This window comes from Centroberyx gerrardi, chromosome 21 (assembly GCF_048128805.1).
Source record: "Centroberyx gerrardi isolate f3 chromosome 21, fCenGer3.hap1.cur.20231027, whole genome shotgun sequence".
NCBI classification, from domain to species: Eukaryota; Metazoa; Chordata; class Actinopteri; order Beryciformes; family Berycidae; genus Centroberyx; species Centroberyx gerrardi.
Genome location: NC_136017.1, coordinates 6,189,936 through 6,206,880, shown reverse-complemented (window position 1 = coordinate 6,206,880; position 16,945 = coordinate 6,189,936). Strand labels below are relative to the sequence as shown.

Sequence of the window (16,945 nt, the reverse complement as noted above, 5' to 3'; positions counted from 1 at the left end):
ATGTCTCCTGCTGAGAGGCAGAAGGTGCTCGTCTTCCTGGCTTCCTTTTTCGGGGCAGTAGGGTTTCTGTCGGCGCTGCTCTCCTGCGGGACGGAGTACTGGCTGCTGGCCTCCGAGTCCTGCGGCTCGCCAGGAGACAGGAGCGTATGGGAGGGTGGAGGAAGCGGCTTGAGACACGGGAAGAGCAACGCCAAGGTATCTGTGTTTATTAACCTTCACATTTAAGACCAAGTAACTTTAAAAATTCCTGGAGAGCCAGCGTGACGAGCAGCAAAGTTCGGGGTGCAAAGGGTCAAAGCCGCAGCACCCACACTGTGGATGTAACGCATATCTTTGTGTCCCTGGTTATTGGTGGAAGTCCTCGTTTAGGCATTTATCCTGCATCAGTACTTCAAACAATTGTTTTTACACTACCAGTCAAAAGTTTGGACACATGAATGTACCATGTTTTTCATTATCTTAAAGCCATTTTGATCTAAAGGCTTATGCTTAAATGCTTGAAATGTGTTTCTTAGAAAAATATAAATAGTGAAGTTGATCCTATGTATGAATTTCTTTCCAAAGCCTTTGCCTTTCCATCAAGGCAAAGGGCGGCTACTTTAAAGAATCTAAAATATAAGATAGTTTTGATTTGTTTAACACTTTTTTTGGTCACTGCCTAATTCCATTTGTGTTATTTCATAGTTCTGATGTCTTTACTATTATTCTAAAATGTGAAAAATGAAGAAAAATGTGTCTTTAAACTTTTGACTGGTGCTGTATACTGTAACACAAAACTAGATTTTTTCCAAGTCAAAGTGCAGCAATAATTCAGTGTGATGCACTGGATCACATAAAGGATTTCATTAGATCCTGTCCTGATGAGGTCTCTGGCTCGCACATCATTTTAAAAGCAGAGGACGTTTATTTTAACCTTTTTGTTTTTCTGATCCGGCAGGCTGCGGACGGTGTGAGGTTCTTCCATGAGGGTCTGTTCTGGCGCTGCTCTTTCATTTCCAGACCTGATGAATACTCCGTGTGGGACCTTTGGATCCGTAAGGACCTGTACTAGTGTACATTTCATAACTTCCTTTTCCCCAGAGGTGGAAAGTAACTAAGTACATTTACTCAAGTACTGTACTTAAGTGCAATTTTGAGGTACTGGCACTTTACTTGAGTATTTCCACTTTGTGAGACTTTATACTTTTCCTCCACTACATTTCAGAGGGAAATCTTGTACTTTTCCCTCCACTACATTTATCGGACGGCTGGAGTTACTAGTTACTTTGCAGAATAAGGTTTTACACGCAAAACATACGATAAGCTCATAAAATATGTTGCATTGTTAGAGTTTAAACTCCCCAAAAGTATATGGAGCAGTTAGACCGACAACATTAAAACACTTCTTACAGGTTAATGCTTCAATAATTTAACACTCTGAATGAATGAGTACTTTAACTTTTGATACTTAAGTAGATTTGACTGCTAAAACTTCTATACTTTTACTTAAGTAAAGGATTTGAGTGTTTTTTCCACCACTGCTTTTCCCTCTGGTGCCTTTTCCCCCCCTTAGCTAATCAGCCACCATCAAAGGTCTGCCAGTCCGCGTTCCTCTTCCCATTTCCTGTTTATGAGCCAATCAGCACACCGGTGAAGCCACACAGTTTACCTGCACAACCCTCTGAACCCGACTCTGCCATCGGTTGGTATTATTTTCTTTTTATACAGATCAGCCTTAAGTACAGATGCCAGATCTGTGGATGGATACCAAGATGTGTTTCCTCCTCTACTCGCAGTCTTTAGGACTTTCTGGAGCATCTTCCTGGTAGCGGGCGTGGCGGCTGTCGTGATTGGTGGATTTGTCGTGATCTGCGCTGGCCCGCTAGCCAACCGCAACCTCTATAAAGTGGGCGGGGCTCTTCAGCTTTGTGGCGGTAAGGACGGATCCATATCTGGAACATATCAGAGGTCTGGCTTCTAAAATGTTCTCATGGACAAATTTTGAGCTTCTGTCCTAATCCCAGATAGTATAAAGTAAATTTCCAAAGATTACAGTGATTTTCTCCTTATTTTTTGTGACGTATCAAACATCATTCAGATGTCATGTTCTTTGAAATAATGGGATGGAATCAAGGATTAAGAAAACAAATCAAGGTAAAACATTTAAATAAATAAGGCTCAGTGGTGAGGAGACATTGTTATAGGTTTTGTTTTATAATGATAATAAGTTCATTTGAAATAAGTTTGTTTCTTAGTTTGACCCAGTGTTTCAGTCTCAGCTGAGCTTAGCTGTTAAAAAGCCTCAGTTTGATTTGATTGATCATCAGAATCAGGATCCTTTTATTGGCTTGTGTACTTTGTTAAAAGACAGAAAGAATAAAACACAATATAAACCAATAAAAACAGCTTATAAAAAACAGTATATATAACATAAACACATAGAAACAGTAGAAGAACAAAGACAAGATCGGAATCAAATACAGAATATAGTCATTGGACTGTAAATAATTTTATGTTCTTTTAACACTTTACTATCATCACATATGAGTGTAATCCTGGTGGCTGATGATTGATTTTAATGCGTTTTAATGCATTATTACGACAGATACAGGTAAAGAACTAACGGTGACCTGTGTGGCATCCATATTTTATCAGGGTTGTAGGTTGGAGAAGGGTGGTGGGAATTTCTCAGACCTCCAGTTCCCATTTTAGTAAGACAAAAAAAAAAATTGACATATGGTTGGAAGTCTTGGGAAACAGACCTCCAAACATCCCTGACCCCCCCGCCCTCCCAGAATCCTCTCCTTGGGCAGATATTGGCTCCTTTTGTGTCATGGCTGCCAAAACATCAGTCCTTGATCCCTGTCTCTCATCATAAATCAAAAGTCTTGCTGAATATCTACCCGTCCTGAGTTCCACTGAGCAAAAACACTTTCATTTACCTCTTTTGTAACATTCAGTATGTGAGGGATAACGTCCAGAGAGCCAGTGCTTATTACAAAATAACCCAGCAGGGTGAACCAAGCACAAAGCTTATTTTCAGGGCTTATTTAGCAAAAATGACCGGTTTGCTGTACATTATCCCACTTATTACATGGCTGCTTACCAACGACATAAAGCATTTGACATAAAATATTGATTTAAAATGATTTTATTACAATGTTTTGCCCAAAAAATAGCCTCTAATCAGTAAACCTCTAATCAGTAATCAAAGGCTTTGTGGTTTCCAAATAAATCCAAAGTAATATTGGAAAAATCTTCCTGAGCACCACACAGCAACTTGTTAGGAAAACAGTGTGTTGTTGAACCTAATTTATAGAAAGATAAATGTATGTGTGATGCATGAGTATTCTGCATGTGGCACGAAGCATTAATATGAAACTCTTTGGTTCTCACTCATAAAATCGAATTACTTTTCTGATTGTGGGTACACCTGATTGATAGAAAAAAAAAATTACAACTGAGCAAAGCTGTGCATGCAATTTTGGGGCTATAAATTAAAAGTGCCACAGAAATTAGAGCACACGTGAACAGGCTTCATCTTCCACACCATGTTCTTCCTAAAGTAGAGCTCCTAATTGAAAAATTATGTTCCTATCGAGTTTGGCCCATTGGTCACTATACAGCATGTTAAGTAACCGTAGCAACTAGCATTATACAGTATGAAGTATGCATATGAAGAAAGACCTTTTAGTAATCCAAAGTTTCTATTGGTTTTCATTCATATCTTCTGAAAACTAAATCTGTTTTCATCTCTAGTGACGTTCATTACAAATCAACAACGCAACTTGGAATGACAATATTGCCAAAATATTACATCAAATGTAACATTCCAAAACAAAGTAAGAGTGTATATGTTCAAACCATATTGATTTTGGAGATAGTTGTGTAGTTGTGTAGTTGTGTAGTTGTTTTGTAGTGAAAATATGTAAATTTACAGCGTTACATCTTCACTACGATTTAATATTTGTCATGGGACCAAATGTATTAAATGATATTACTGTCAAATTTGTAATGCATGAGTATCATAGCTGTGTAGTTATTTTGAAGTGAAAATATTTAACTTACAATAATTATGATATTTCTACAACTGTCAACATCAAAAGCTCTCTCTCTCTCTCTCTCTCTCTCTCTCTCTCTCTCTCTCTCTCTCTCTCTCTTTCAATTCCAATATTTTTGAACTTGCTTTATTGGCATGACATGCAAATCTACTGGTGTTGCCAAAGCACATAGAGGGGTAAATTCTAGATAAATAAAGGGAAAAAAAAGAAAGGGAAACATCTGGTAATAGCAATAAAAGCAAAGCATAAAACGTGTGAAACGTCTGATTAGGATCGTACGATTTAAAGAATGAAATTTTCTCTCTCTCTCAAATCAGTTTACAATCTCAGTTACTTGGCCTGACTGTTAGAAACGACACTGCTGATGCATTGCACAAAATGTAACATTTCAAAACAACCGGATTGATTCTGGAGTAGGAATTCTGTAATCATTTTGAATTGGGAGTACGTAACATTCAATAGTAATGGTATCAGTATCTGTGATGATAACGATTCCAGTCTCTCCCTTCTAGGCCTGTGCCTGCTGGCTGTGGTGCTGATGTATCTGATGTGGATCCAGGTTCTGGACACTCTGGAGCGGTTCTCCCTCCACCAGAGAGTCTCCAGCTGCCCCTCCTTCCAGCTCAGCGTCCAGCACGGTCCTTCATTCCTATTGGCTCCCGTCGCCGTCTTCTTCTGCCTGCTGGCTGGCCTGCTCTTCATCCTGGTCGGGTGCAACGAACATCAGATGTCCACGTATAAAAGAAACTCGTTACCTGAACTCGCATTACCTGACGTTCAGCAGTGAGTCTCGAAAATACAGAGGATCCAGTTTGTCTACCTTGTTATCAACCGCGCGTTTTCTTTTAGTAGGCGTCACTCTTTGTCAAACATCTTGTTTTGTAATGAAACTTCAGATTTTGATGCATTGATTTGTAATGCGAGCTCATACTGTCAAATCAGTGATTGCCATTGTGTCACTGTATGGATTTGGGGGGCGGTCTAGGGAGCTTGGAACAGTTTGGGCCTTGCTGTCCTGCCTGAGAAGAAGTCTTACTTTTGGGTATTGAAACCCAACCCAACACACTGGAAAAACAAGAACTTTGCTCATATCTATGAAGTCTGATTGAGCGAGAGTGTTGATATGGAATGTATATGGAATCCAAGCTCCGCCCCCATGCTGTTTGATTGACAGGTGATCTCTGGGACGTACAGTGCGGAAACACCACACCAATGAGCACCAAACGTGGATCTCACAGATTGCCACTTGAACCAGTCGGGATAATTGGAATACTTAATTTGCAGTTGATCATTGTAGCCGTTTTTGTTTTTTTTTGTAATCTACTTAACACAACCCCATTGTAATTATTTCAAATACTCTCCCCTGCTTCATTATAATTGATGAATCAACTTTGACGAAAGCGGAGGGAGAGAGGAAGCCGCTGGTGTGTTTGTGGAAGGGTTGAGATGATTGAGTGTGACTGTGACTGCCTGTCATTAGGACATCAGGCTGCAGCTCTGAAGTATTGGGTCAGAGGGATGGAGATAATAAATTAGACTGTCATGATCTATTTTCTGACAGCGGGGCCACTTCATGCCGGTGTGAGACTCACAGCAGCCACTAGAGGGCAGTGTTGGCTCAGCGTTACGTTGTGTGAAGACAGTGCAGAGAGCATCAGTGTTGTTTTTCCAACCCCAATAAATCACATTATCTGAAGGAGCGTCCTTACAATGATGTCCGACAACATCGCAGCAAAATGCAAAGTTGCAGCGTTCGTATTAGATCAGGCCCGCAGCGCAGAGGCAGAGGATGGGATGAGAGAGAGAGAGAGAGAAAAATTTGTAAGTGATAATTAATTCAACTGCTGTTTTTCTGCCAAACAAAGAAAATGATTTTTTTTTTTTTGTTTTTTTTTCTAGTTCAGTATAGTTAACTTCATATTGGAAAAAAAAAAAAAAAAGAAAAAATCGTGGAAGCCCACAGTCACACCTTGATAATTGGAAAAGGCAAACAGAAGTGAGATCTTGAGATGATACAGTGACAAAGGAGAGAAAGAAGGAGGGAGGGAGAGAGAGAGAGAGAGAGAGAGAGTCGACACGGCTCATCAGCGAGTCTTCCTATATTCTTTTATGTCTGACGCTCCTCCGCTTCTCTATCCCTTCCCTTCTTAATCTCCGCTGTGAACTAGGTGAGTATAATTACACCTGAGCATGTCACATTCGCTTCCCTGGCCCTCACTGCGTTTAAACATCTCTGTCACCTCCTCTGCCTCGTCACACCGCCGCCGCCACCAGCCAGGCAGCCACGGGTTTAAAGGGTGATCTTTATTTTCTAATGAATACGCAGAGATTCAGTCATATCGCTTGGTTTCAATCTCCCCCCCCCCCCCTTCTCTTCTTCTTGAAAGCAGGATCATGGCAGATTCATTACTTGGTTTATGTGTGAGTGCAGCTGTGTGTGTGTGTGTGTGTGTGTGTCCATGAGTGTGTGTGGTGCTGTTGTAACTGTCAGCCTTATACTCGAATCCACACACACACACACACACACACACACCAGCAGCAGTAGTAGTCCTTTGCATCACATCATCACACTGGTCTTTGTCCCCAGTAGATAGAACTGTCCACAGCAATTACTCCAGGGGCAACAAAGACATCCCAAGAAGCAACTTATTGCACCAACTCACCCCACTTTTTTTTTTTTTTTTTTACAAAGAGATTCTACTTTCAATTTCAGTCTAATTCTTCACCTACTGGATTTTGTTTAGTATTTGGTTTGTGCATGGACCCATTTTATAAAGCTTATTAATGGATATGCTGTTGGAAATGTAAACATCTCAAGGTGCAGCATATCATCTGCAGTGGAATTACTATTGATGTTGCAGGCATGTATAACCATAATGAACATAATGTGAACATGAGCAATGTAAGCATGTATTGTTCCAATCAAGAGCACGACACAGTGCAAAGCACAGCAATAATAGTGTGAGGATGTTTCGACCTCTTGATATTGTAAAACGGATTTAATGAGTAACCATTTCGGACATAGCCTTTTCTGTTATCCCAGCGCCTCTCCTGAACCCCCCCCCTCTCCACCCCCCGCTCGCCCTTCACGTCGGTACGCTCTGCTCTACCTCCACATTACCCAGAGGCCAACCCAGGGGGCGCAATTATTCAGCCAAGTAGAAGAAATTAGCCTCTTCTCCCGAACCAAGACCTTCTAACCTGCACCAGGACCTCGGGCTGCCACTCTGACTAGTGTGACCCCCTGTGACTCCTCTCTCCAGACCTTGTGTTTTCCATACATATGAGCCGGAGCTGGCCGGAGCCACGGTTGACTGCCATATGGCTCCTTGCCCCGGCTGGCAAAGTGGGGCTGGGGAGCTGCGGGCTATAAAATCCAACACCCCCACACCACCGCTACTACCGCCGCCCCCCCTGGGAGGATGCCGGTGTCCTCGGGCCTGCGATGCGCCTTACAACAACTCCACAATAAGCCTCGACTGCTGAGCGGCTGGGCTGAGACTTGTCTTTCTCCCCGGCCTTAAAGCGCTGACTGCAAAAGCAATTTGGGAAATTTAATTTAGGAACAGGACTAGGAGTTATCTAACCTATAGCCTACATTTAGTGCATTTCAGAGTTTTCAAATTTGATTACCGCAGGTCAATATCTAAATGAGCCAATCTAGTATGGGGGAAAAGAAAAAAGAGAGAGAAAGTGATATAATGAACAGTGTATTCACAGGGCATAAGGGAATCAAACAGAAACTTCTCTCCCTGTTTTTACTCTTCACCAGATCTTCTCTGTATTTTGCCCCCACTCCTCTCTTCATCAAATCATTTTGAGTCACAGGTTCTTCCATTTCCCTCGTCCCTGCCGTCGGATCCTCCTCCCTCACCTCCCCTCCCCTCTTCTCTTACCCTCTGTCCCCGCCTTATTCCACCTTCCATTTCATCTGTTCGGGCCATTCAGCGGTGGATAATGAGGTCCGTGGCCCGGCGCCCTGTCCTCCTCTCTCTCTCCCCCGCCTGGCCTCTCTGCCGCAGGTTAAAGCTGCACTAGACAGCTGTGCATGTACAGCGGCTCCACATGGCGGTGAGAGGTAACTGTTCAATACCCAGAAATACATACAACATGACGTCAGTAAACCGCACACAGAGCACTCATGTTTACCAGCCCGGTTGGTCTGTGATCGCTTTAAGAGTACCAAAGACATGAGAGAGGAAAAGATCGGAGTGCTGCTCACTGGAGGCAGTTTGGATTTCACTCTGGAGAAACGTCCATACCTGATACCAGAATTTCAAAATTTGCAAATCTACAGGATCGCAATTAGTGGAGATGAGACTCTTTTAATGAGACAGTTTGGATTTCACTCTAAAGTTTTGATTTGTCATGTCCTTGTGGGTGAATTTACCACCAGTGTCCATACCAGACACCGAAATTTCATTTGGGCGATAGGGTGAATCTTTGGGGTCTCAATTAGCAGAGATGTGATTCTTGGCTGTGCACAAATAATGGCTAAATAGTCTACACAACGATCTGGCTGGAAGAGAGATATTTGAAAAAGATTATTGTGGTGAGGGAGGGAAGGTCAATTCAGTGCCATTTTAAGTTGAAGTGAATAGCCTGATGAGGTAGATTTGTTTCCAAATGTAGGTTTCCCTGACAGGACATGTTTCTAACCCCGTTACTACTCCCAACACTCGGAGTTGTAGCATGAAAAGCTTCAGCTAAGTTAACCGACAAACAAAGAGTTGGTATTTGGCTTTGTTAGCTAGCTAACTAGCCAGCTAACTAGCCAGCAGAACAATGTCAATGTTAACGTGCTACTATAGTGTTCACGACAGCCACTGTGCCGGTGGCTAATTCCTGACACCCTTGGCCCAGATCAGGACACACACACTCTGACATTAAATTTGATTTTTAACTTCTCAAATAGGTTATGTATGTTTTCTTATGGTCAGAAACTTGTCAAAAAAGGCCAGAAGTCTGTAAACCGCATCAAGGAGTGTGTCCCTCAGTGCGTTGGCTAACATGGTTAGCTAGCTATAAGCTGACATTATCTAAATACAGAATTGATCGTAAATTCCCAGTCAAAAACAGCACAGAAATTAACCAAATCTTTTCAGTTCCTTTGAGATGACCAAGTAGTATGTTTTGAAATCCAATCAGCTGTACTCAGTCACTCTTGTCCAAGAGCTGCGGACCTCCAATATGGCCGCAAGAGCCATAATGGAGAACCCCACTCATTTAGTCATTTAGGCTAAGACTGGTGTATTTTTACATAAAAATCTGGCCTAGTGCAGCTTACTGAAGATCCAGTGGATCAACAAGGGAACAGGAAAAATAAAAAATCCGGTTGGGCGCTTTACTCTTTGTCTGATTTGATATGATGGGTGAATATCCACCTTACTGCCTGTCGACCGTGCCTTCACTCCTCCTCTCCGACGCCTGTCTCCTCTTATTCTGTAGTTCCTCTGAGTCTGTTCTACCAATCTCTCCATCTCCATCTCTCTCTCCTTGCTCCTTTATGACAGGCCCTTTTACCTCGTGACTACAGATACCTGAGAGTGGAAGGGCCTTATCGTGGCGAGGGCCGAATGAGGCAGGGGAGGAAAACGATGGCTTTTCTTTATCTGTCGCTCTCTCCATCTCCCCTCCCCTGCACCGCCTCTCTCTCTCTCTCTCTCTCTCTCTCTCTCTCTCTCTCTCTCTCTCTCTCTCTCTCTCTCTCCTCTCTCCAGGCCACTATTTCATCAGGTCACTGTGTGTACATTTGGAAGGGTAAACTGCTTCTATTGAACTAGCCCACAACCCCGTCCTCCACCCCCCTCCGCACCTGGCAAATGGGCTCGCTCCCATTTCTATTTTCTCCTTCTTTCGCCTCATTCCTGTGTATTTCTTCCCCCTCTCTCTCTCTCTCTCTCTCTCTGTCTCTCCCTCATTCCTCCTCCTTCTTTCCTGAAGAAAATGATCAACACCGTGTACTGGAAGAGAGAGCGAGAGACGGAGAGAAAGATTAAATCCAAGTTTCTTTCATCCATGAACGCTTTCATCTCTTCTTTTTTTCTTTTTTTTCAAACAGAGGGAATTATCAGCGCCGCAACCGACACAGGCTTTTGACGAGGGTGATGGGGGGGGGGGGGAGGGGTGGGGTGGGGTGGAATAAGGGAGGAGCGGGTGATGAAGAGGAGGCGAGGGGCGGGGTGCGAAGTTAGGCGGTTGCCGATCGGAGAGGAGAATCCACTTCCCATCCTCTTCCTCACTTTGCTTTGGTTTCTGGGTTTATCAGCCGGAGGCCAGGGGTGCGCCTCTTTGTCTCGCCGCCCCGTTTCTTACCTTAAGAGCATTTGATATTGAATTAGCGCCTCGGTGTCGCAGTCACCCTTAAAATACCATTAGCGAACTCGGTGCACTCCTCGGCGTCTCAATCCGACTTACGGATTGAGCGTAAAAAGGAGGCAAAACAACCGAGTAAGAGGTAGGCCCAATAGACCCCAGCAGTCAAAAAAGCGAGTGTTATTGGCGCAAAAGGAACAGTATTAATCCACCCTTCCAAAAATGTAACCAAAACTAAATAGATGATTTTTTTCTCCCTTCTGTGATACTTGGCATGACGTCTAATCTCCACTGTTCCGAGTGTTTTTTCATTAAATTTGTGTCAGGACTAATTTCGAGGGGAATGAATACAGATGTCAGGATGCCATCGAATCCCATCGCGGGCCCTTTAATGAGATAACAGGCTTTAGTCAAAGAATTAGCGCTATTGAAAAAAAAAAAAAAAATGAATGAGATTAGTTCAATGGGATGTGGATACAGAGTGGAACGGGGACTTTGGCTGTTGGGAGAGAGAGAGGGAGAGAGAGAGAATAGCGAGAGAGAGAGAGAGAGACCGGAGTCATATCAGTCTGAGAGACCTGCCCTGCCAAATCACAAATCTATTTCCGACGCTGGTATTAATTATCAAACTAAAGCTGCTGTTGCATATTGATTCATCGGGGCGCGCACTTGTATTATCTCCTATTAAGCAGGAAAAAAGGAGAGATTATACGAAGCCTTCGGGGGCGTTTTATGGATCCTGTGAGACTGTTAAACCATGTCACGGACTCCAGAGCAACAAGACACAGCTTCCCTTTTGTGTGTGTGTGTGTGTGTGTGTGTGTGCTGATGTTGCTCCTTATGTGGGCTAGAATGCATTCTTAAGCTTTAAATTTGATTATTTTGGAGAGAAATTTTCAATTACCCCTTAACAATTATGGCCTCGAATAAACTCTGTGTACGGAAATATGTCTCTGTGTACAAACACATGCGTGTATATTCGAGACGCGAGTGCAGACAGCTATACATTTAAAGCCACACTAGGCAACTTTTGTACGTTGGTGGGCCCAAAATGGCAGCGAGAGGTAACTGTTTGAAATTGTTTGTGCTTCGGTACCCGGAAATCCTGTGCGGTGAGGTCAGTGAACGTCACACAGCACTCTCAAATAGAGTGAATCTACGGGGTCTCGATTAGTGGAGATGAGGCTCTCTCACTTTGTGGTTTAGGCTGGTAAAACTGGTGTATTTTTGCATATAAATCTTACCAAGCGCAGCTTTAAATGAGGGGTGAAGCCTTCTGCTGACCTCTTTGAGGCAAAAGTTGGTTTTCAGCTCAGTCTGCCCATGTCTTCTGAGCAACGGTCGGGCTAAGAAGCGAAGCGTGACCGAGGTGGGCGCCACACCGGTGTCTATACGGCTATTTCCAGTCAAAGACATTGGAAAGACACGCAAAGGTGTCAAAAACAACAAAAACAAAAAAAACAATGAAGCTCATCCGGAGGAATGGATGGAGGAATCCATCCGCGTTGACCGCCGCATTCCCCCGAGGAGGGAGGGATGTGATTCGCACCTCGCATCAAACCGGGGGTCGTTGGAAATAGAATCCCATAAATCCGATATATGCTCAGCATGCAAAACCCCTCCTACCCATCGCTTCAGATTATCAACAGAAGAGGTGTATTACATAGTCAGTGTGACCGGTGTGGGTGGTAGCCACAGCGCCTACACAGCCCCCCCCACCCCACCCCACCCACCCCCAACCTTCACAAATAATGAGACCTCCAACGGTGTGACACCCATTTCACACATGGATGGCATCTGTGATTGGGAAACATATGTTTGTATTGATGTATAATTATGAGCATTGAGTTTCTCTACTTCCTCTAAGTTAGTGGAAATGAGTCTGTGGCGTGTATGATTGAGTGAGTGTGTGTGTGTGTGTGTGTGTGTGTGTGTGTGTGATAGAGAGAGAAAAAGGGGAAGGGAGGGAAAGCAAAAGAAAGAAAGAAAGAGTGAGACTAAGAAAGAGCATCAACACCCCCGCTGCCTGCGCTCAATCGCTGCTTTAATTATACAGCGAGAACACAAGTTGCTGTCTGTCCGGAACCTGGAGGCACGCGTCGTCGCAAAATTCACCGCGAGAGATATCATCTCCGTCTTCCATATCGCCTCCTCACTTTCCCACACGACTACTGCTCAGGTGTCACACAGGTAGCGAAGCTCGACGGTGGGAATTATGATGATGACACCGAGAGGAAGAGCGGGGATTGATGTTCTTTATTCGCCCCGGCCCATTGTCGCGCGCGCCGCACCCGGCGACCGCGGGTGTCCTCTCTGCGACGAGAAGAAGAAAGTGTGGGAGAAACAAAAAAAAAAAAAAAAAAAAAGAAAAGAGAGAGACGAGCAGAGGAGGAAACCTGAAAAGAGGTAGATTAACAAATTTAAGGGCGAAGTGGGATGGAAATGGAAAGAGAAAAGAGGGAGGGAGGGGAAAGAGAGAGAGATTGGAAAGGGGGGGAGGGTGGTTAGGGGTGGGATGAAGAGGAAGAGGGGGAGGGGGGAGGTGGGGGGGGGGGGGGGGGGGGGGGGGGGGGGGGGCGTTGAGGAGGACGAAATGAGACCAAATTTTCTTTGGCAATCTCCGTGTTCCTGCTGCAGGTGCTGGGGCCATTTCACTAAAGCAGGGCCAGACGCGAATGTCATTAGTTCCTGAGCCCCAGGTGAATTTGCCACAGTTCCACATGATTAACCCAGATAATTGTGTGTTGATAGCGAGCATGGTCGATGGAATACAATTTTCGGGCCCAGATTCCTAAACAAACAGCTCAGCAGCCGCGGTGAGCCGGGGAGACGGGAGCGGCGGCGGCGGCGGCGGCCGTGGTGTCGGCGGCGAACACTTGTGATGCCGGCTGCGTTCCGGCACCGAGGTTTACAGAGAGAGAGAGAGAGAGAGAGAGAGAGAGAGAGAGAGAGGGAGAAGCTTCTAGAAGTGGTGGAAACCAACTGGGTCAGCCATGGGTGACACATTGAGAGAAGGTGGCAGGACACAGTAGAGCTGGGCGACATATCGATATCGACATTGTGATATCAGAGATCCTCTGGGATTTTGGTCATCATAATATCGTGATATAGCTTAAATGTTGTCTTCTCCTGGTCTTAAAGACTGCGTTACAGTTATCTTTTACAATTATACCATTTTCTGAACTGACTGTTCTAGCGCTCTGGAGTGAAATGAACAGTGAAAGCCTACTAATGCTTGTTTCTCAAAATGTAAATATCTTCTGAAAGCACCAATAGTCATACCCAAAATATCATCACACACATATATATATCACATACATTTGATTTTGTCAATATTGCCCAGCCCTATAGGAAACAGTCGACCTGTGGAGGAAAAATGGCTCCCTGGGCTTCACTCTGCCATTTCATCCACTGCGTCATTTCATTCACTGTCTCATTTTATGCATTAGCTGGATGGTTACTGTGTTCAATAAGCCAGGAAGTCTCCATGCTCACGTTTGTGGATTAAGCCAGTCACACTTTTCTGTGTATTACATGTAAAGTAATTAAAAAAAAACCCAACAAGACTCCCTATAGCTTTTTGGTGGATTTGTCGACTGTCTTTTAAGATGCCGAGCGATAAAACCGCTCTGTCTGTCTGTCTGGAAGCAGAATTGGCGCGGTGAATGAAAGCGAAACCTGCCGAGTGAGCATAAAAACATGATACCTACTGTATTTTCTCGGGCTTATGCGATTTATAGTACAATGTGCCGCCCTGTCGAATTCATCAGGAGGGTGTGAGAATTAGCCGAAGGTGAGAGACTGGCTTGATCTGCTGAGTAAACAGACAGAGGATACAGATACATAGATCTGAAAGGTGAAGAAAAGATATGAACATACAATTTTTTTGGTCTATTTTATCCCATTTTTTCTTATGATTAACTAGATATATATATATATGTAGTGTTATTAGGGAGCAGAATCAGCAGTCTGACTCCCATGACACTCATGCACACACACACGCACACACACACACACACACACACACACCAGCTGAGATCTCTTCTGTCTACATATAGGTTAGGTTAGATGGATGGTGCCTTCCTGCCTTCCTGAACAGTAATGTAATTTCCCATAGCGCCGTGGGGTTGATGGGACATGCAGTGGAATATTTCTTTTGGTCAGAGACGATTAGTGTCCCTCTACATTCTCCGTAAGAGACCACTGCCTCCCCCCTACACACACACACACACACACACACACACACACACACACACACACACCCTACCCCCCCGACCTCACACACCTCGGATAACTCAGTATGTCGTCAACAGGAATCAATTTAAAAGAGTTTATTAGGTGCAGTGGAAGCCGCTGAAGAAGTGCATGTATTTCTCCTGCATCTATCTTGCATTAGCGCTGCAGACAATTCCTTCCCGAACATTACGAATATTGTAATACATAACTAAAAGTGCAGCAGAAGTTCAGCAGGCATTGCAGCAGAAAGTGGGACTTCTGCAGCTGATGCGTCCTTAAAAGAAATATTAGACGTTTTCCTCGCGTTGACATGGCTGAATTATCGCTAATCCCGGCGAAGGAGTAAAATGAATGGATGTTTGTGGTGTGTGTGAGGAGTGTAGTGATATTTGAACAGATTTTAAATTCATCAGAGATCCCGGCTCAACCCCATTGGCGCTAAATACAAGAATTGCCGTCTTGTCAGGCATAAAACAAGGATTGCATCAGGTCAAAAAGAAAAAAAGAAAAAAAGACAACGCGTGTTTTAGGAAAAGGTGTGCACCTTAATCTGTTTTTAGGCGTATGCGTGCCGTCTTGAGTCCCAGGAATAGCGGCCTGTAGCCTGCCAGGTGAATTTGTAAAACACCATCAAAGAAGAGGATGAGAAGAAAGAAACACTGGGGTTCTGTTCCCACCAGTGGAGAGATAAAACAAGTGAGGGAGCCAGGTACAGAAGGGGGGGAGAGAGTGAAGGAGCAACGGAGAGAAAGACTGGCAAACGAGGAGAGAGGAGAGAGAGAGAGAGAGAAAAGAAGCAGAGACAGCCAATCCCCCTGGTGCATTCTGGGAGTTCAACCTGGCAGGAGAAATTAGCGGCGTGCGCGCTAAGTGAAAGGGATAATCCCTCCCTGACGGAGAAGAGAGGAGGGGAGCGCAATGCAGAGAGAGAGAGGGAGAGAGAGAGAGAGAGAGGGAGAGAGCAGAGAGCATACAACTCTGCCAGCTGGATCCAGGTCTGATCCCTCCTATGTTCCTGTGATTCTATGTTCCAGGTTTATTTATTAAGAGGATAAGCCCTTCCTCTGTATGCAAACCTCAGAGGCAGAGGGTCGCTGTCACTCCGGTGCCAAGCCGGCGAGGAGTCGAGGGTCGCTGCTCGCCGCAGACGGGATGCTGGCTGCAGGCCCGGACAAGGCCCGGTGTGTTGGGAGTGTGGCTACAGGTGGAGTCGGATCTGAGAGAGAGAGTTCCCCCGGAGAAACTTTGATCACAAAGACGGAACGAGGAGAGAAAGAGTTCAGAGTTCAGTACTTCACTGCCGTCTCAGCTCGGCTGATTGGGATTTGCTTTGGCAAACTCACTTAAAACAGACAGAGAGGGACAAGGATGGTTAAAAATGAACCACAAGACGTATAAAACACTTAAAACCCATAGAACACAATGGAAGACATAAGGTAGAATAAGCAATAAAATACATTGCAAAAACTGACAGACTCGTTCAGTTATTTTATCTTGTATCCAGACTTATCAAGCTTATTTTAGGATTTTTTTTTGTGTGAAATCATCTTACTGCACTGGCAGATAATTTTACCGTTTTCTACAAATTTGACTTTTCTACAAACTTGTTTCAGGACATTTACTTGGTAAAAGTGAAATTGTCTTTTCTTCATTGTTTTATGATGATTTCTTGAAAGAAGTCATATTGGCATGTGTGAATTTATTGAAACCAGCAAGATTATCTGCCAGTGGAGTGAGGTAATTTGACTAAAAATATCATGAAATAAGCTTCATAGGTCTGGAAACAAGTTAAAATCACTGGACAGCTTGATACCACCATAAATACCATGAACTAAGAAATATGTAACATGGGGATAAAACAACCACTATACCTGTCATATTCATAGTATTCTGTTACATCATCACATAGAGAAGACCGTCCCATCCCGACTAATTGATCCCTATTTGACCACATGAAATTCTGGTGTGAGGTGTGTACACTTCTCCGCGCGTAGGAGGTGAAGAATCGAAACTTAAAGTCGAGATGAAACGGCATTTCGAGAGTATCTAACTTCTGTATCGTGACGTATTTCCGAGTGAAACAGGAAAGACAGGCGGGACATAACGTTGGGAGGAATTTGATTTGAACGTTGAAAAGTGGGCGTGTCATAACACCCAAAGACACACCGAAGTACCATGCTGTTGCTAGCTAGCTAACTAATGAATCTTAGCCTCTTAGCTCTGTGCGCTAAAAGTTGAAGATTGATTGATGGGTGGATGTCATGATATTATTGGTTGAAATTGGTTGAGTCATGCTTACGTAAGCACACGGCATATTTTGTTTTACAGGAAGAAAACATGATTGAATTTTGATA

At 44.0% G+C, this 16,945-nt stretch overlaps 1 protein-coding gene across 1 annotated transcript; it reads left to right on the top strand.

Annotated features, from left to right (window-relative positions):
- On the top strand, positions 1-7,526 carry LOC139930481 (transmembrane protein 182-like). Its single transcript, XM_071923689.2, has 6 exons — positions 1-195; positions 938-1,034; positions 1,553-1,681; positions 1,776-1,913; positions 4,553-4,751; positions 7,304-7,526. Exons 1-6 carry the CDS (start codon positions 1-3, stop codon positions 7,524-7,526), a joined length of 981 nt encoding a protein of 326 aa, XP_071779790.2.
- Positions 7,527-16,945: the final 9,419 nt, after the last annotated feature.

Coding starts and splice junctions, on each gene's coding strand:
- LOC139930481 (XM_071923689.2), top strand. CDS start 1: ATGTCTCCTGCTGAGAGGCAGAAGGTGCTCGTCTTCCTGGCTTCCTTT. Junction 1,682..1,775: donor TGAACCCGACTCTGCCATCG/GTTGGTATTATT, acceptor CTCTACTCGCAG/TCTTTAGGACTTTCTGGAGC. Junction 4,752..7,303: donor CTGCTCTTCATCCTGGTCGG/GTGCAACGAACA, acceptor TCCTCTCTCCAG/ACCTTGTGTTTTCCATACAT.